The sequence below is a fragment of the Leptonychotes weddellii genome, chromosome 6 (genome assembly GCF_054177405.1).
Source record: "Leptonychotes weddellii isolate Sample4059 chromosome 6, ASM5417740v2, whole genome shotgun sequence".
Classification (NCBI taxonomy): Eukaryota; Metazoa; Chordata; class Mammalia; order Carnivora; family Phocidae; genus Leptonychotes; species Leptonychotes weddellii.
This window is the reverse complement of record NC_138374.1, coordinates 59,274,329-59,295,259: the sequence shown is the minus strand read 5'-3', so window position 1 is coordinate 59,295,259 and position 20,931 is coordinate 59,274,329. Positions and strand designations below refer to the sequence as shown.

The window sequence follows — 20,931 nt, the reverse complement described above, 5'->3', positions numbered from 1 at the left end:
GAGAAACAAACGGACGGTTCTAGAGGCGAGGAGGGTGGGAGGATGGGTTAGCCTGGTGATGGGTATTAAACAGGGCATGTACTGAATGGAGCACCGGGTGTTATATGCAAACAATGAAACATGGAACACTACATCAAAAACTAAAGATGTAATGTATGGTGATTAACATAACATAATAAAATAAAAATAAATAAATAAATACATAAATAAATAAAAATTTAAAAAAAGAAAAAAGAAAGAGTGAATGGGTTAACCAGGAAATTAAGGGAGAAATAAAAAAAAAAGATACATGGAAGCAAATAAAAATGAAAACACTACAGTCCAGAACATTTGGGAGGCTTGTATTGCAATATACATGATGCACCTCAAGAAGCAAGAAAAGTTTCAAATATATAACCTAACCTTACACCTAAAGGAGCTAGAAAACGAACAGCAAATAAAGCCTAAAGCCAGCAGGAAAAGGGAAATAATTAAGATTAGAGCAGAAATAAATGATATAGAAACAAACAAAATCAGTAGAATGAACTAACAAAACTAAGAGCTGGTTCCTCAAAAGAATTAATAACATTGATAAACTCCTAGGCAGACTTATCAAAAAGAAAAGGGAAAGGACCTAAATAGATAAATTAACAAATGAAAGAGGAGAGATCACAACCAACACTGCAGAAATACAAATAATTATAAAAGAATGCTATGAGAAAATATTTACCAACAAACTGGGCAACCTGGAAGAAATGGACAAATTCTTAGAAACTTACAAACTACCAAAACTGAAACAGGAAGAAATAGAAAACTTGAATAGGCTCATAACCAGCAAAGAAATTAAATCAGTAATCAAAAATCTCTCCCAACAGACAGAAATCCTGGGCCAGATGGCTTCCCAGGGGAATTCTATGAGACGTTTAAATAGAATTAATGCCTATTCTTCTCAAACTGTTCCAAAATATAGAAATGGAAGGAAAACCTCCAAACTCATTCTATGAAGCCAGAATTACCTTGATCCCTAAACCTGACAAAGACCCCACTGAAAAGGAGAATTCCAGGCCAATATCCCTGATGAACATGGGTGCAGGAATTCTCAATAAGATACTAGCAAATTGAATTCAAAAGTACATTAAAAGGATCATTCACCATGATCAAGTGGGATTTATTCCTGGGCTGCAGGAGTGGTTCAATATTTGCAAATCAAACAGTGTGATATACCACACTAATAAAAGAAAGGATAAGAACCATATGATCCTGTCAATAGATGCAGAAAAAGCATTTGACAAAATACAGTGTCCTTTCTTGATAAAAACCCTCAACAAAGTAGGGATAGATGGAGCATACCTCAACATCATAAAGGCCATATATGAAAGACCCACAGCTAATATCATCCTCAATGGAGAAAAACTGAGAGCCTTTCCCCTACAGTCAGGAACAAGACAAGGATGTCCACTCTCACCATTACTATTCAACACAGTCCTAGAAGTCTTAGCCTCAGCAATCAGACAACAAAAAGAAATAAAAGGTATCTGAATTGGCAAGGAAAATTCAAACTTCCACTATTTGCAGATGACATGATCCTTTATGTAGAAAACCCGAAAGACTCCACCAAAAACTTGCTAGAGTAGGATATAAAATCAATTTTCAGAAATCTGTTGCATTTCTATACATCAATAATGAAGTCACAGAGAAAGATATCAAGGAATCAATCCCATTTACAATTGCACCAAAAACCAGAAGATACCAAGAAATAAACCTACCAAAGAGGTAAAACATCTGTACTTGAAAACTATAGAACACATGAAAAAACTGAAGAGGACACAAAGAAATGGGAAAGCATTCCATGCTCATGAATTAGAAGAATATACATTGTTAAAATGTCTATACTACCCAAAACAATCTACATATTTAATGCAATCCCTATCAAAATACCACTGGTATTTTTCACAGAGCTAGAACAAACAATCCTAAAATTTGTATGGAACTGCATAAGACCCTGAATAGCCAAAGTAATTCTGAAAAATAAAAATAAAACTGGAGGCATCACAATTCCAGACCTCAAGCTTATATTACAAAGCTGTAATCATAAGACAGTATGGTCTTTGTACAAAAATAGACACAGAGATCAATAGAACAGAATAGAGAACCCAGAAATGGATCCATCACCATATGGTCAACTAATCCTCAGAAAAGCAGGAAAGAATATCCAATGGCAAAAATACAGTCTCTTCAACAAATGGTGTTGGGAAAACTGGACAGCAACATGTAGAAGAAAGAAACTGGACCACTTTCTTATACCATACACAAAAATAAATTCAAAATGGATGAAAGACCTAAATGTAAGACTGAAAACCATCAGAATCCTAGAGGAAAACACAGGCAGAAACCTCTTTTGACCTCGGCCACAGCAACTTCTTATTAGACATGTCACCAGAAGCTAGGGAAACAAAAGCAAAAATGAACTATTGGGATTTCATCAAAATAAAAAGCTTCTGCACAGCAAAGGAAACAATCAACAAAATGCAAAGGCAGCCTACGGAATGGGAGAAGATATTTGCAGATGACATATCTGATAAAGGGTTAGTATCCAAAATCAATAAAGAACTTTTCAAAGTCAACACCCAAAAAGAAATAATCCAGTTAAGAAATAGGCAGAAGACATGAATAGACACTTATCCAAAGAAGACATCCAGATGGCTTACGACACTTGAAAAGATGCTCAACATCATCATGATGATCAGGGAAATGCAAATCAAAACCATGATGAGGTACCACCTCACACTTGTCAGAATCACTAAAATTAACAACACAAGAAATAATAGGTGTTGGCAAAGATGCAGAGGAAGGGGAACCCTCTTGCACTGCTGGTGGGAATGCAAACTGGTGCAGCCATTCTGGAGAAAAATTTGGAGGTGCTCAAAAAGTTAAAAATAGAACTACCCTACCATCCAGGAATTGTACTGCTAGGTATTTACCAAAGGATACAAAAATACAGATTCAAATGGGTAAATGCACCCCAGTGTTTATATCAGCATTATCAACAATAGCCAAACTATGCAGAGAACCCAAATGTCCATCAACTGATGAATGGATCAAGACTAATGGATACCACATCATACACACACACACACACACAACAGAATAGAATATACACATTCTATTATACACACACACACACACACAAATATTACTCAGTCATCAAAAAAAAAAAAAAGAAATCTCGCCATTTGCAATGACACGGATGGAGCCAGAGTGTATTATGCTAAGTGAAATAAGTCAGTTATAGAAAGACAAATACCATATGATCTCATTCGTATGTGGAATTAAAGAAAGAAAACAGATGAACATATGGGAAGAAGGAAAAGAAAAAAGGAGAGAGGGAAACAAACCATAAGTGACTCTTAACAATACAGAACAAACTGAGGGTTGATGGAATGAGGTGGGTGGAGGATGGGCTAGATGGGTGATGGGTATTAAAAAGGGCACTTGTGATGAACACTGGGTATTGTATGTAAGTGATGAATCACTGAATTCTACTCCAGAACCAGTATTGCACTGCATGTTAACTAACTAAAGTTGAAATTAAAAAACAAAAAAAACCTATAATACACACAAAAAAATAAATAAAGAGAAATTAATCCAAGCATAACACTAAAGAAAGCCATCAAACCAAAAGGGAAGAGAGAAGAACTAAAAAGTAATTAGAAAATAATTAACAAAATGTCAATAAGTATATACACAACAATAATTACTTTAAATGTAAATGGACCTATTGCCCCAATCAAAAGACATAGGGTGACTTCAAAAATTAAAAAAAAAAACAAAACAAGATTCAACTATATGTTATCTACAAGAGACTCACCTAAAGACACATGAAGATTGAAAGTGAAAGGATGGAAAAACACACCATGCAAATGGAAGGGAAAAAAAAAGCTAAAGTAGCAATATTTATATCAGACAAAATAGATGTTAAAACAAAGACTGTAGCAAGAGACAAAGGGCACTTCATAATGATAAAAGGATCAATCAAACAAGAAGATATAACAATTGTAAATATCTATGCAGCCAACATAGAAGCACCTAAATACATAACGCAAATATTAACAGACATAAAGGAAGAAACTGACAGGAATACAGTGATAATAGGGAACTTCAACATCCCACTTACATCAATGGGTAGATCATCCAGATTTTAGAAAATCAACAAGTAAACAGTGGCTTTGAACAACATTAGACCAGATGGGCCTAAGAGATATATACAAAACATTCCATCCTGAAATGGGAGAATACACATTGCCTTCAAGTACACATGGAGTATTCTCCAGGAAAAATAACAGGTTAGGAAAAAAGTCTCAGGAAATTTAAGAAGACTGAAATCATGTCATTCATCTTTTTCATTCATAAGAATATAAAACTTGAAATAAATTGCAAGAAAAAATATGGAAAAACCACAATACATGGAGGCTAAACAACATGCTATTAAGCAACTAAGAGATCAACAAGAAATCAAAGAGGAAATCAAAATCTACATGAAGACAAATAAAAGTGAAAGCAAAGTTCAAAATCTTTGGGATACAATACCTATATGGTCAATAATTCTATAAAAAAGGAGCAAGAATATACAATGAAGAAAAGATAGCCTTTTCAATAAATGGTGTTGGAAAAATTGGGCAGCTACCTGCAAAAGAACTAAACTGGATCACTTTCATATACCATACACAAAAATAAACTCAAAATGGATTAAAGACCTGATTATGAGACCTGATACTATAGAATGCCTAAAGAAAATCTGAAGAGACTGATTACTAGTAATGAAATTAAATAAGTAATCAAAAAATTTCCAACAAACAATAGTAATTTGTTGGACATCAGCCTTAGCAACATATTTATGGATATGTCTCCTCAGGATAGGGAAACAAACACAAAAATAAACTATTGGGACTACACCAAAATAAAAAGATTTTGCACAGCAAAGAAAACCATCAACAAACAAAAAGGCAACCAATGAATGGGAGACGGTATTTGCAAATGATATATCCATAAAGGGTTAATATCCAAAATATATAAAGAACTTATACAACTCAACACCAAAAAAACAAATAATCCAATTAAAAAATAGGCAGAGGACCTAAATAGACATTTTTCCAAAGACATACAGATAGCCAAAAGACATGAAAAGATGCTTGACATCACTAATCATCGAAGAAATGCAAATCAAAACCACAATGAAATATCACTTCACACCAATTAGAATGGCTTGTGTCAAAAAGACAAAAAATAAGTGTTGACAAGGATCCAGAGAAAAGGGAATCCTCCTGTACTGCAAAGAAAACAAAAATAAACAAGTGGGACTATATCAAACTAAAAAGCTTCTGCACAGCAGAGGAAACCAACATCCAAATAAAAAGGCAACCTACTGAGTGGGAGAAAATATCTGCAAATCATATCTGATAAGGGATTAATATCCAAAATATATAAAGAACTTATAAAACTCAATTGCAAAAAAAAATCCGATTAAAAAATGAGCAGAGGATCTGAATAGACAGTTTTTTCAGAGAAGATATAGTGATGGCCAACGGACATATGAAGACAGGCTGAACATCACTAATCCACAGGGAAATGCAAATCAAAACCACAATGAGACATCACCTCACCCCATTACGATAGCTATTATCAAAAAGAGAAGAAATAACAATTGGTAAGGATGTGGAGAAAAGGGAACCATCATGCACTGTTGGTGGGAGTGTAAATTCATTATGGAAATGATATACAGGTTCCTCAAAAAATTAAAAACAGAACTACCATATGATCCAGCAATTCCACTTCTGGGTGTTCACTCAAAGAAAATGAAAACACTATTCAAAAAGATATATGCGCCCCCTGTATTCATTGCAGGATTATTTTGTGGCCAAAATATGGAAACAATCTAAGTGCCCATCAATAAATGAATGGATAAAGAAAATATGGCATATATGTGTATATACCAAATAAATATATATATATACAATGCAATACTACTCAGCCATAAAAAAGAATGAAATCTTGGGAATTAAGAATACACTTACCTTGATGAGCACTGAATAATAAAGGAAATTCTTGAATCACTATATTGTACAATTGAAATTAATATATATACTATATAACACTGTATGCTAACTACACTGGAATTAAAATAAAGAATGAATGAATGAATGAAATTAAAATAAAATTGCAACAACATAGATGCACCTTGAAGGTATTATGCTAAGTGAAATAAGTCAGATAAATACCATATGATCTCACTTACATGTGAAATCTACAAATAAAACAAAATTAATGGATAGGGAGAATAGAGTGATGGTTGCTACTCTATTGGGGGATTTGAGGGTAAGCAAAATGGGTGAATGGGGTCAGGAGGTGCAGACTTCCAGGTGTGAAATGAATAGGTCATGGGGATGGGGTGTGCAGCATAGTGACTATAGCCAATTGTATTGTGCCTATTTGAGGGTTTCTGGGAGAGTGTCTTGAAAGTTCTCATCACAAGAAAAAAATTTTTTTGTAATTTTTTATGATGATATATGATGACTAGACTTGTGATGATCATTTCTCCATGTACACAAGTGTCAAATCACAAGTGTCAATCCTTACATCGTACATCTGAAACTACTATAACGCTGTATGTCCATTATACCTCAATAAAAAAAGAAAGAAAGAAAAACTAAACTCAGTAAAATGTGGCATAGCACAGACCCCACAGGAGCTTTTAATCTCAAATCTACCATTGGCTCATTCTGTGTCTCTGGGCAAACCATACAACTATGCTGGGCCTTAGGCCCTTTATTTTTTCTGATGACACTACTTTAACCACTTTATTATTCTAAAATTCAATGAATATTAGAAATCAATAACTATCCCACTAAAAAACATAAAATCACATGTCAGATGAAATATATTACCTATCTATACTGTAAAGATGGCAGGTCACACTGGAAAGTATTAGCCATTTCCTCAAATACTAATATTTTTAGAAAACTAAAAAATTAATTTCCTGCCTGCTTTAAAATCTGAGTTTTATAGCCCCAAGAAAGCCAATAATGTCCTTAAAAGGACAAAATATACCAAACCCTAGCAAGGCCAGACTATACAATATTAAGTTGATATGTGTTCCTATCTCCCTGAAAAGTGGAGATGACAAAATTCTTCTACTACAGCAGGGGTGTGGGGAATGGATATATATATATATATATATGAAATTAAATGTATATATTTATACTTGAAAGATCTTGGCTTTATGTTTTGTCAAGTAAGAGCATGTGGGAAAACAAAAAACAAACAAACCCTCCTCATCATTTCATCACAAAATGGAAATTTTAAGACCAATCTCTAAATAAAAGACCGTCTAAATAAAAGCATACCAGCTTTATGGAAAAACTCCTATATTGTTCTTGTTTTTCTTTTTTTGCTATGAAACAATGAAAACAACAGCACAGGCTGACACCTGGGAGTCACTGCAGTAGACATAGCCTCTTCTAGTCTTCCATGAGAGCAGGAAACTAGTAGTGTGAAGTGAATTAAATGAAAGAGTGGGCAACAAGGAAATGAATTATGGGCCAGTGGGACAAAACTTCAATGGAGTGTGGGAGATGGGGAAGGCAAAAGGCAAACACAGGTGGATCAGTTATGGTTAGGGTTGTCACAACTTCTCTGCTCAGCTCAACACTTCTGAAGTTTTTCTAATTCTCAGATGAGGAAGAATATAGGCAGTTGCTGGCAAGGCTTCTGCCTTTTCTGCCAGCACCACTCTAAGGATTCTCCTGAGGGTAAGGACCACAGATCTGATTCTCCCAGAAATAAGAATCCAGGCTGGATAATTGCTTCTGAATGGTAGAGCAGAATAAACCAACGTGGAGACAGTTCCAAGTTGCTTTGTTGTGTAGTACATTTAACTGGGAATAAGAACTAGGGTTCACACTATGACTGTTTGCTACTGGTATGTCCTCATTGATAGTGACAAGAAGTTGGCTAAAATTAAATGAAGATTAGGACACTGTTCTAGCTGAGGAAGAAACCTTGGTAAGGAAGCAAGGACACTTTATCTTAACTCAGAAAACCATACCAAAAAAATGCCAAATGGCATGCTTAAGTGGTCCAGCACACAAGAAACTTATCTTGGATATCATGCTTTCAGAGACCAATATTATGCAGTCCAGCATCCATTTATTTACCCATCTTCTGATATAGCACTCCCAGGTCTAAAGTGAGAAATGTAGTCTACATCTAGCCAATCAGTTAATTCCAAACCCCAAGGTCATAGTGACTGGTTCAGCAAGGAACTCTATGCCCCAAGCTACATAAATGAAACTGAAGTATAGGACTTTTTGGAGTTAGAAAGAAGAGACTCTTTCACTCAGTGGTAGGCAGAATGGCCCAAGATTCCTATACCTGGTTATTCAAACACTAATCTAGATGCTGCTATGAGGGATTTTGCAGATTTAATTAAATCTTAACTCATTGACCAAAGAAATATACAGATATTATTTGGATAGGTCTGACACCATCAGGTAAGACCTTTAAAAACAGGGTTTCTACCAGCTGGTGACAAAAGACAACATCAGAGAGATTTGAAGCACAGAAGGATTTGGTGTGCTATTGGTGGCTTTGAGAGGAAAGCAGCCATGTGCGAAGGAATGCAGGTAGCCTCTAAAAGCTGACAGCTGCCCCCAGCTGAAGACCAGCAAGGAAACAGGGACCACAGTCCTACAGCCCCAAGGAACTAAATTCAGGCAACAACCTGAATGAGCTTGGACATAGAAACTTCTCCAGAATCTCCAGATAAGACCCTATTGCTGCTGATGCCTCATTTCAGTTTTGTGAGACCTTGAGCAGTGAATCCAAGTGAATCCACCCAGACTTATGACCTACATAACTATGAGCTAATAAATAGGCATTCAAAACCACTAAGCTTTTATTACACAGTAATAGAAAACTAATATATACTGGAATTGCTAGCTGTAAGAATAATGTCCCTAGAGAGAGATCAACCTAAAAAAAAAAATTCCAATATAGGAAAGCAGAGCTAAGAGTTGGCATCTACATGACAGCTTTTTAATCCCCGGATCTAGCCATGCACAGAGCCTATCCTGATCCTAAAAGTTCCAACTGTGTAAGTCAATAAAATCCTGTTATTATTAAAGCCAGGTTGAAGTGACTTTCAGTCACCAGGAGAAAAATCCCAGATATTTGAAAAAAAAAAACCAAGAAAAATCTTCAATTCCAAACTACAGATAAACCCTATGGACGGGGTTTGTATTTTAATAGAAAAATATAGCTGACTATTCCTTCAGAAATAATACCATTTAGCTAACTGAGGAGTATCAAAGGCCTGAAGAAGCCTCTTGTTATATTATTTTCTCAAAATTAAGACAATTTTGAGGGAGAAAGATTTCAAATTAAACATTAAGTACCACCTTGAGTTCTTATATGACTTGAGGCCACAATATCTATATGCTAAACTTTGGATAGTAATAAAAAGACAATCAAATTTTTCACATGGAAACACACATATAGACACGTGCATATAGGCTCAAAAAGGGGCACCACAAATGTGAAAATTGGTCTACTTTTTTTTTCAGTTTTTGGACATTCTTTTGTTTTGTTTTTCTTTTCTTTTTTTTTATGTTATGTTAATCACCATACATTACATCATTAGTTTTTGATGTAATGTCCCATGATTCATTGTTTGTGCATAACACCCAGTGTTCCATGCAGTACGTGCCCTCTTTAATACCCATCACCAGGCTAACCCACCCCCCCAACCCTCTCCCCTCTAAAATCCTCAGTTGGTTTCTCAGAGTCCATAGTCTCTCATGGTTCATCTCCTCCTCCAATTTCCCCCCGTTCATTTTTCCCTTCCTTCTCCTAATGTCCTCCATGCTATTCCTTATGTTCCACAAATAAGTAAAACCATATGATAATTGACTTTCTCTGCTTGACTTATTTCACTTAGCATAATCTCCTCCAGTCCCATCTACGTTGATGCAAAAGTTGGGTATTCATCCTTTCTGATAGCTGAGTAATATTCCATTGTATATAAAGGCCAAATTTCATGCATTCTTACAACCAGCAGGACTGAAAGCCTGGAAATTTAAAAATCAGTAGGCTCAGCTCTGGGAGAGCCAGGAGGGCAAGAGGAAACTGAGTCCTGCCCTTAAAGAGACAACACAACAAACAGCTCATGGAGATATAGGATAGAAGCAGCAGTTTGAAAAATGCCTGGGGCATATAGGAGGGAGAATTATTTACTAATTGCAGAGTATGTTCTAGAGTGGCAGATTTCACTGGAAGACTCCTCCAGGAATGAAGGACTTAGCAGATGCCATTTCCCTCTCCTACCCCCAGCATAAACACATGGCCACCTGTGGGAAAAAGCACAGCCCTAGCATTCACTACATAACTTGCTTACACTATGCCCTGTCCCCTCCAGACTGGCCTGCTTCGGTTCTAGGGCTGTGAGTCCCTTTTCCCAGAAGACCAGTGCAAAACTTGCCAACACCATGTCTCCAGACAGCATGCTTTGCAAGGCCTCCATCCGGCTGTAGCAGCAGCAGGTCACCTCCTGCAAAGATGTGTACACTTTGTTAAAACTGTGTGCCCTGCCCATGTGCATTTTGTGGATCAGGCCCTGGCTGGCCCTGGTCTTGGCAGCAGTGGCATGTCCCCTGTGGAAGAAGAGGACCAGCATGCAAAACTTATAGGCACGGCACCCACCCTACCCCTGTACACTTTGCAGAATGGCACCAGTTGGCTCAGTCTCAACAGAAGCTGCATCCCCTCTGGAAAAGGCAAATACCACCTTGTTAAAAATGCACACCACCCCCACTCCTTTTAAAAGCAGCAGACAGTTGACTTTCCTAACACAGAGAAACAGATACCAAACGTTAGACAAAATGAGGAGACAGAGGAATATGTCCCAAATGAAAGAACAGGACAAAACCACAGCAAGAGACCTAAGCTAAATGGAGGTAAGTAATATGTCTGATAGAGAATTTAAAGAAATGACCATAAAGATACTCACTGGACTTAAGAAGAGTGGAGGACCTCAGTGAGATCCTTAACAAAGGGATAGAAAACATAAAAAAAAAAAAATCAGAGATGAAGACCACAATAAATGAAATTAAAAATGCTCTAGATGGAATATATAGTGGCTAGAGGAAACGGAAGAATGAATTAGTGACCTAGAGGACAGAGTAATGGAAAGTAATCAAGCCGACCAGGTGTGAGAAAAAGAATTATGCAAAATGAGAACAGACTTAGGGCACTAAATGACTCTATCAAGCATAATAACATTCACATTATAGGGATCTCAGAAGAAAAAGAGAGATAAAAGGGAGCAAAAAATTTATTTGAAGAAATAATAGCTGAAAACTTCCCTTATCTGGGGAAAGAAACAGATACCCAGATCCAGGAGGCACAGAGAGCCCCCAACAAAGTCAACCCAAGGAGGTCCACACCAAGACACATAGTAATTAAAACGGTAAAAAGTAGTGATAAAGAGAGATTCTAAAATTGACAAGAGAAAAGAAGATAGTTACATACAAGGGAAACCCCAGAAGGCTATCAGTGGACTTTAGCAGAAACTCCACAGGCCAGAAGAGAGTGGCATGATCTATTCAAAGTACTGATTGGGAAAAATCTGCAGCCAAGAATATTCTATCCAGCATAGCTATCATGCAGAATAGTAGAGATAAAAGAGTTTTTCAGACAAACAAAAGCTAAACCAGCTTCATGATCACTAAACCATCCCTATAAGAAATATGAAAGGGGACTCTGTGAGTTGAAAGACCATAAGTAAGAGTCAAAAAGTAGGAAGTACAAAAGCAGTAAAAATAAGTATATTTGTAAAAATCAGTCAAGGAACTTACAAACTAAAAGGATGTAAAGTATGACACCATATACCTAAAACATGGAGGGGAATGAAGTAAAGAATAGGGTTCAAACTTAAGTGACTGTCAACTTAATATAGGCTACTATATGCAGAAGATGTTATATACAAACCTAATGGTAACCACAAATCAAATGCAGTAATAGATATGCAAAAACTAAAGGGAAAGGAATACAAGTATATCACTAAAGAAAGGCAACTTACGGTCAGAGAAGAACTCAAGAGAAGAAAGTAACAGAGAAGATCTAGTATTTGTTCCCCAAACCAGGCCTTCAGGTGATTGGCCTTGAGGTCTTACCCTTCAGTAACTCTGGGATGGTTTGCCTTGTTCATCCTTGATGGGAACCTGTGACTAAATTCTATAAGCATTGGGAAAATGAAAAAAAAAGGGGGGGAGGGAGGATGGGTAGAATCAGTGAGTGTTAAAACTGAAAGGGCTCCTAGAATTAACCCAATTCAAAACTTCCTGCCCCAATTTTACAATTGAAAAACTAAAAGAAGTTGCTGTAATACTTTATGATATGCAGTCTCTAATAGAAAAAGTGGTTTGAAGACCCAATATGCCATGCTTTCTCAGGGAAGAGACAACCCATTAGTTTTCTTTCTACATCTGTTATTTTTCTTATTTGGAAATGGAGCTGAGAAGGGGATTTACTAGGATATGAAGAAGGAAAACAATATTTGTTCTCATTTTACCCTTCAACTTTTTGATCTATTGAGTGCTTATCAATTATATGGATATGGAGGTATAACTAAAACCAAGGATAAAGATGGATGAGACACTGATTGGGGCACCTGGGTGGCTCAGTTGTTTAAGTGTTTAGCTCTTGATTTTGGCTCAGGTCATGATCTCAGGGTCCTGGGATTGAGCCCCGTGTCAGGCTGTGCTCAGCAAGAGTCTGCTTGAGGATTCTCTTTCTCCCCTGCCCGCCCCCCTACTCTCTCTCTCTCAAATAAATAAATCTTTAAGAAAAAAAAAGATGGATGAGAGACATTGATAGATCTTAAGTCTAGAATATTTTCCAATCATGATCCAGAAGACCCCAACAGATAAAACCTCCTGATGTCTTACAGAGGAAAAATCTGACAGTTTAGCTCAATGGCAGCAGAGAAACTTACTCAGTTTTTCAGAAACAAACACCTATAACATAGTCTCAGATGCACCAAAACTCATGGGATGGGGTTGCAAGTCCTATCAAGAGACCCAAGGTCAAAGATTGGTAGCTTGAGACTGGCTTAAGAAAAGTGAGACTAGCCAGAATCAAATCTATACTCATGCCAAGTGGAAATAATAAGTGAGTGAGTTTTCCAGTTCACTAGGAGGGCTCCGTGCTGGGTGTGGAGCCTACTTAAAAAAATATTGAACTTTGTAGCCAGTTCACTGGGAAAGTAGGAGAATACACCTTATATGTAGATACATCATACCATGTATTGCCTTACTGAGTATAGGAGACCTTGGGCCAAATGCCAGCTCTGGAACCAAACCATAGCTGAGGCCCATCTATCTGTGACAGAGCAAGTATAATTAAAAAGTTCAAAAAGTAGAAGTAAATTACCAGATATGAAATTTTAGGAAAATATAAAGCATATATGTAGCATCTTAAAATTTTTAATGTATATATACAGCATTAGGGTCTATGGAAATGTCTGGAAAATATTTGTGGACCATCTTCTCATGAGACTCAAGAAACTCTTTTGACTTTAGACTTCCAATTGATGTGAAGAAAGAAAGCAGATATAGAACTGATGGGTTCATTTTAGAGAACTAGATGGCTGTGTGTGTGTGGTAGGGAGGGGGGCAGTGGTAAATAAATACAAGAAAGGAACAAAGAGGAATGAAGACAGCTAACATAACAAAAAAGTCTACCTTGCATTTACATTTAGAGATGGAAGGAATACTCCTGTAAAAAGTCAGCTGAACAGAGAACAAATAGCAGTTAATAAAAAAAAAAGGTTATCAGTTACAACTTATCATAATAGTCAAAAACTAGGGGAAAAAACATACAATGGGTAACAGCAAGGAGAAAACTAAAACTACATGCTAAATATGTATGAATCTCAGAAGCATAATACCGAGCAAATGAAACCAGATACAAAAAAGTACATACAATGCATTTATGAAAAGTTCAATAATAGACAACACAAATCTATTTTAGTCTGAAAAATAGTCATCCTTATTGGAGAGTAGTGACTGGAAGGAATTATACAGGGGTGTCTGGGATGCTGATAATGTCGTTTCTTAATCTAGTTCATCCAGCTGTACATTTAGAATATATGCACTATTATATATTCTTTTTCTGTTTCAATTAAAAATATTAAAGCAGTGTTTTCCACCTGTGTTCCATAGGACTCTTGCCTAAAGAAATGATATGATGGGGTTCTTCCATAAAAGAGTTTGCTTTTCCCTACATTTGGGAAATGCTGAGAAAAACCCATTTAAATATATATCCACTCTATAGGATGTCTTCATCAATGACATCGACCCTCCTTGCATGGCCTTGGATCCACTCATACTGCTCCCATTCAAGCTTTTCTAGGGTTTCCTCTGGCCCCCAAATTTCAGTCACAACAGAAACTGCATGAAAGGATATGGATTGGAATACACTTACCCCTTGAGTGGAACAAAACACTTTGAGCTCACACTCACTCTTATCAAACAGTTTGGATCAGCAGCACTACCTTATCATGGAAGAGCACACATTTAAAATAGGGCGTTGCCTGCTCTTTTGAATGCGTGTCTCTATTCAATGCTCTTGCACCCACGTAATCCCAGAGCAGTAAAATGGCACGTTTCATGAAATTTGCCAATACAATACAGCGAAGAAATACAGGAAAGCAGATTTGCAAATACATCTTTTTGCATCTCTGATTTCAGAATGCTCAAGTAATCTCAGCATTCTCATGGGTTTCTAGTTCACAAATCTGAGTTTCTCCCAAATACTTGAAACCTATCACAAGCTGACTCTTAGAATCACCTCATTTTTCTAGTCACTTATGTCAAAACAAATCAGTACTTCTTTATAGCTAGCATTTTGCTTGTTCACCATGTGTTCATTGATTCAGGCTCTTGCCTATTTTTCCTTAAACTCTTTGTCACTCTTGTTACCATGAGTGAGATTGGGGAATTTGCAGACTGTCTCTATGCACAAATAAATAACAAGCAGTGTTCTGTGTTGTTAACTTTAGGTCATTTTCCACAACTTTAGTTATTTATTTAACTAGATTTAATCAGGCAGCTGGTTTACCTTTGGCTATTCATTTCTGCCAAGTTCTAAAGTAAAAAAAGAAAAAGAAAATCCCCTAAATTTAATTAATTGCCTTTTCTTAGAGGGGGAGAAGAGATCAATCTTCAAATGACAAATAAACAATTTGCCTCAAGTCCATTATCTTTCTTCCTGGCATCTGAGCATCGAGTCTTTTCATTCCTTTTGCTATGATCCTAATCAGATATAGCACCCACTGCTCCTTTATTATAAAATGAGGGCAACGGAAACTAGACAATATTTTAAACCAAGGTCTTAAGCCAAAGAATTCATAATAACAGGGATCCTAATTATGTTATATTGATTTCCAACAGGAGAATTAAATTATCTATTTCAAATAAAATTTAGAACAAACATTAACATAGTGATGTCCGGTTTGGTGAGAAACCATTCAGATTGGAAAATAGGACTTCAGTGTTTCAAAATATACTAAAAAGACCATATTGCAAACATCAAACTATGTCATACTCCATGGATAAATAGTGAGCATGATTACATTTGAGACTACAAAAGCCATTAGAAATATAGAGAGAGAGAGAATAAAATTAAGAGAAAGTGTTACAAATGTAACTGCCACAGCCATGGTTATACAATCCTGAAGCAAAGTTGAAAACAGAATAATGAAATGACTGCTGGACTTGGTTTAGGTCCAAGATGTAGTGAGCAATCTCTCAGATAATATTTTAAATATATTTGCTCCAGAGTGAGGAAAAACATTACCCAAAGAGCTACAGGGAAGACAAGTTCACTTAAGAGCAAAAACATTTAAAGTTTTAATCAGAAAGAATTCCTAATACTAGGAAAAAAGAATAATAAATTTCATGATTGGCTAATTCATTTCATACAACCAACAATGATGGCACCTACCTCATTTAAGTCCTGACAAGTCTCAAAAGTGTCCTTTGACCAAATGGCAGCCCTTTGGTCGATTCTGTAAAATACAAAGAAAAGTTATTTCCATTTAAAAGAAATCTTTCAACAATGCACATTTGAGGCTGGCAGCTACAAAACCTTCAGTGGTGTCCCACTGCCCACAGAATAAAATCCAGACTCCTCATAATTGTCTGCAACACATTACAATGCTTGAATTCTGCCAGTGTGCCTGGCCCCACTTCCTAACACTCACACCCTGTCCCCTACACTCCAGCCTCTCTGGCCTTCTCTTGGTTTCTTGAATACATAGTGCTGGTTCCCTGTTCAAACCATCCTAATTACTACCCCAGACTGCTCTCCCCCAGATCTTCATAAAACTGACCCTTCCATCATAAGCAGGATGTCACCTCCCAACAGGACTTCCTGATGTCCCTAACTAGAAATAGTCCTCCCTACACTCTCTATCACACTGTCCGTAGATTTTCTTCTTAGCACTTATCACTATCTGAAATTAACCTGTTTATTGGCATTTCTTCATTGCTCAAAAAAATTAGGGATTATGTCCATTTTCTACACTGCTGAATCCTCAGTACCTAATACAAATTTAATATTGTTTCATTAATTAAAAAGATTTTTGTGTATGCGATCTGATAGATCTGATGCAGTCAGTAGAGAAAGATAGCATTTGTTCACTGAAGACAGCATTTGGAAATTTCATGCTATCTTTTAACTAACACAATAAACAGAGTAATTTCTGGGTAACATGATGAAGCTGGGTTTTGCCACTACATAGTTTCGAATAAAAGAAAATGACTTGAAATAAGGCATATCTACTCTGAATCCATTTTTAAAATTTAAATACAAAAAAGCAAAATTTCACTATAGGCAGATGCTGAATTCAAAACCATGATTTGTCAAATGTTATGATCTAGTAGTATCTATTACATAGCATTCAAGTTTTTCTGCAGCAGTTTGCATGCTATTATATAATAAGTGTATTAAATTATAGTTATTATCCTTATAAAAGTGCCTGCTTTCTTAATAAAAGATTTAGTCACCATTAAATCATTTATAAAAAGATTTATTTGGGGACATAATTATTTACAGTTATCAATCAGCTTCAATTTGAGTCCTGAAGAAAGTATATATGTCCTCTGAAGGGTCAACAAGATAAATGATTTCTTTAAGTCATGATACACATTTAGAAATGCCACAAGCATAACTTCTTCAAAATACTCTTAAGAATGCAAAATTTGTTCAGTCCAAGGGCACTGCTAACTGTGCAAACAATTTGCTTCCAATGAGAAAAGTAAGGAGATGGTAAACAAAATTGTCTAGAATGCACTGATTTCTACTATATCTGCGCAAACCAGCATGTCTCTCCTGAGTTAAGTGAGAAGATTAAGGGTCCAACAGTGAGCTCAGGGAGAGATCACTCAAGTGGGAAAAGAAAGTGAGGAAGACCACTGGCACACCCATTCTCTCCCCATCGATTCCCTGTGCTGCAAACACAGTAATATCGGGGCTTCAGAAAATACTAAATTGCTCTATCCCACAAATGGGGGAAACCCTCTTAGGCACAAGAGTTAATGTGTCCAATCCAGTAACATCTAAAATTTTGAATGGCTCATAATTTCTTTGTAAGATACACGGGTTCTCAAATTGTGTTTCTATAGAGTTATGGTAGCACCAGAAAAATGGAAGAGTGGTATTCTTTAATGGAAAAAATATTTACCAGTTTATAGTTTAACTATAAATGTCTCTAGAGCTTTGGTGCTAGCAGACAGTAAACAAATACACAGATAGCAAACATTAATGGAAAAAAAAGCAGAAATATATGTTGTTAAAAATATACATTATTGATATGCAGAGAATAGCCTACTTAGTATATATTCCTATGATCTTCCAAGAAAAGTACTTATAACTCCAAATAAACTTCCAGGTCAAGTTTAAGAACTGTGCTCTAAGCATCAAAGTTGCTTTAATTTAATAGCCATTTGAATGTCTCCTATGCACCTGATATAGTGTTGGGGAGATAATCAATAAGCAGACTCTAGGCCTTTAGGAGACTTACAATTCAGTGGAATCTGAAGCAGAGGATAAAACTAATACCCAGTCTTGAGGCTAATAGTAAGTGAAGGATCAGGGTATAGAAGCTGATATTAAAATGGTAGAGAGGAACTGGGGAGGTAGAAACAAGAGACATATTTTCAAGGATTAAAAACAATCAAGAGGTAGGGGCACCTGGGTGGCTCAGTCGGTTAAGTGTCTGCCTTCGGCTCAGATCATGATCTCCGGATCCTGGGATCGAACCCCATGTCGGGCTCCCTGCTCAGCAGGAAGTCTGCTTCTCCTTTTCCCTCTGCCCCTCCCCACCTCATGCTCTCTTTCTCTCTCTCAAATAAATAAATAAAATCTTAAGAAAAAATCAAGAGGTCTTGGGTGTGTATTGAAAGTATGGAATAAAGGAGATGGGATAATCAAAATTATTCCAAAGTTTTGAGACTGTGTGACTAGAAAGATGACAGGTGGTTTTTCTAATGGAGGTAGAAAAATACGTAATTTTGGTGGGGACAGCAGGCAGTTGTCAGAAAGAGGCAATTCATGAGTTTAGATTTAGATATTTACAGCTTGAAGCAAGGCTGAGATAGGGAAGTAAAAATACCTGAGCAGGGCTCACCCTAGAATTGGCACTCTACAGTGTGTTCAGCAGAGGGGTTGTGGTAATGGTAACTGTGATGTGCAGTAGTCACAGGTTCTGCACTGATTTTTTTCCCTGTTGTGTGGCCAGAGCCTAGCACAGTACCTGGCCTATGGTACACACTCAGTGCATGCCTTTGGATGGGTAAATGAAGAAACAGAAGGAACCAGATCTAAGAATGACTTCTTGATCCACCACTTACTGTGTGTACCCACAGGTAAGGTATCAACCTCTCTAAGGCTTGGTTTCCTCATCTGTAAAGTGAGGATAATAGCAGCTACCTCATAGGATAATTCACGATACTACTGCTAGCTGTATTAAAAATAACACATGGATTCTAGAATCATATATGAGAAATACAATAATAGAATTATAAATGATGATATTTCATGGTATATTTTATTAACAATGATCAAAGTCTTGTGAATAAGCAAGCTGAAAAAGACAAAACCTGGGATTTCCTTGGGGCGCCTGGGTGGCTCAGTCAGTTAAGTGTCTGCCTTAGGCTCAGGTCATGATCTCAGGGTCCTGGGATCAAGCCCCACATCGGGCTCCCTGCTCAGCAGGAAGTCTGCTTCTTCCTCTCCCTCTGCCTCCTCCCCCCTGCTCATGCTCTGTTTTTGTCTCTCTCTCTCTTTCTCAAATAAAGAAATAAAATCTTTAAAAAAAAAAAAAACCTGGGGTGCCTGGGTGGCTCAGTCGTTAAGCGTCTGCCTTCGGTTCAGGTCGCATCAGGCTCCCTGCTCCACGGGAAGCCTGCTTTTCCCTCTCCCACTTCCCGTGCTTGTGTTCCCTCTCTCGCTGTCTCTATCAAAAAATAAATAAAATCTTTTAAAAAAACAAAAACAAAAACCTGGAATTTCGTTACTCAGTGTCACTGGGCAGGTCTCCAGTTAGTGGATAGAAGAAGAAGGTACAGATCCATCATTAAGGAGGTAAGAAGCTAACTGGAATATCATTCTAAATAACAAAGAGAAAGAGGTTATGAGAAAGAAGAGTGTGAAGGACCATATAACAACTCACCAGCCCTTACTATGCCAGGCTAGGAATGCCAGGGGGTTTACTTACATTATATCATTTAATCCTCATAGTAACTATATGAGATTAGCATTATTATACCCATTTGACTTAACAGAAAACAAGGCAGTTATATAACTTTATTCATTCATTAAATTAATATTTATGAACCACCAACTATGTGCCAGGTACTATTGCAGGTTTTTGGAATAAAACAGTGAATAGAACAAAGTCTCTGCCCTCACGGAACTTATAATCTTCATATGAGGAAAGAGAACCTAAAGAAATAAACCAGTGGTCTATGGTGTACCAGATGCCAAGTATAACAGAGAACAAGAAAGCAAGGCAAGGAGAACAGGACATGGAGGCGCATTGCCCAAGCTCACACTGCTAGAAAATCTCAGTCCTCTGGAGGTTGTGAGAATGAAAGCAGAGAAGCAAAAGGCCAGTGGACTGAACAAGATAAATGTCAGGCAGAAGAGGAAAGAGAAATGAAAGCTTCTCACTAGAGAAGTTTAGCAATGAAAAGAGAACAGTATCTAGGTGTCTCAAATTCCCTTTCTTTAAAGATCTTTAAAGATACTGCTTGAACCATTTACAACCCTACCAGGAAACTGGCCTAAACATAAATGCTAGGTCACACTGAAACATTCCCTCCAATTCTCTTGCTTCCCTTCACCCAAAATGACAATAGGAAAGGAACCAAGCACATCTCTGCTATGAGTAGGCCTGTCAGAGCACACTGCCAGCTCCAGCACAGCCCTGCCCTCTGGTCCAGGCAACAGGAAATGCAGACTGTGCTCCACAGGGCCTGATTATGGATCTCAGCACTGATGGGTGTGTCGTGCCTCTGAACATCACCACCACCACCATCACTGTCATCACCACCAGCACTGTCGTCACCACCACCATCACTGTCACCAGCACATCACTGTCATCACCACCAGCACTGTTGTCACCACCACCATCACTGTCACCAGCACATCAATGTCATCACCACCATCACTGTCACCACCACCATCACTGTTGTCACCACCACCAGCACTGTCACCACCACATCATTGTCATCACCACCACCATCACTGTCACCAGCACATCAATGTCATCACCACCAGCATTGTCACCACCACCATCACTGTTGTCACCACCACCAGCACTGTCGTCACCACCAC

General features: G+C 37.3%; 1 protein-coding gene across 8 annotated transcripts in view; it reads right to left on the bottom strand.

The window, feature by feature from the left end:
- Window positions 1-20,931, bottom strand: part of FAM13C (family with sequence similarity 13 member C) — a 141,591-nt gene that overhangs the window by 56,896 nt on the left and 63,764 nt on the right. For all 8 annotated transcript variants that reach the window (XM_081824229.1, XM_081824223.1, XM_081824224.1 and 5 more), the window contains one exon: window positions 16,036-16,099. In XM_081824229.1, coding sequence (XP_081680355.1) covers window positions 16,036-16,099 — 64 coding nt within the window. The remainder of the gene's footprint in view (window positions 1-16,035; window positions 16,100-20,931) is intronic.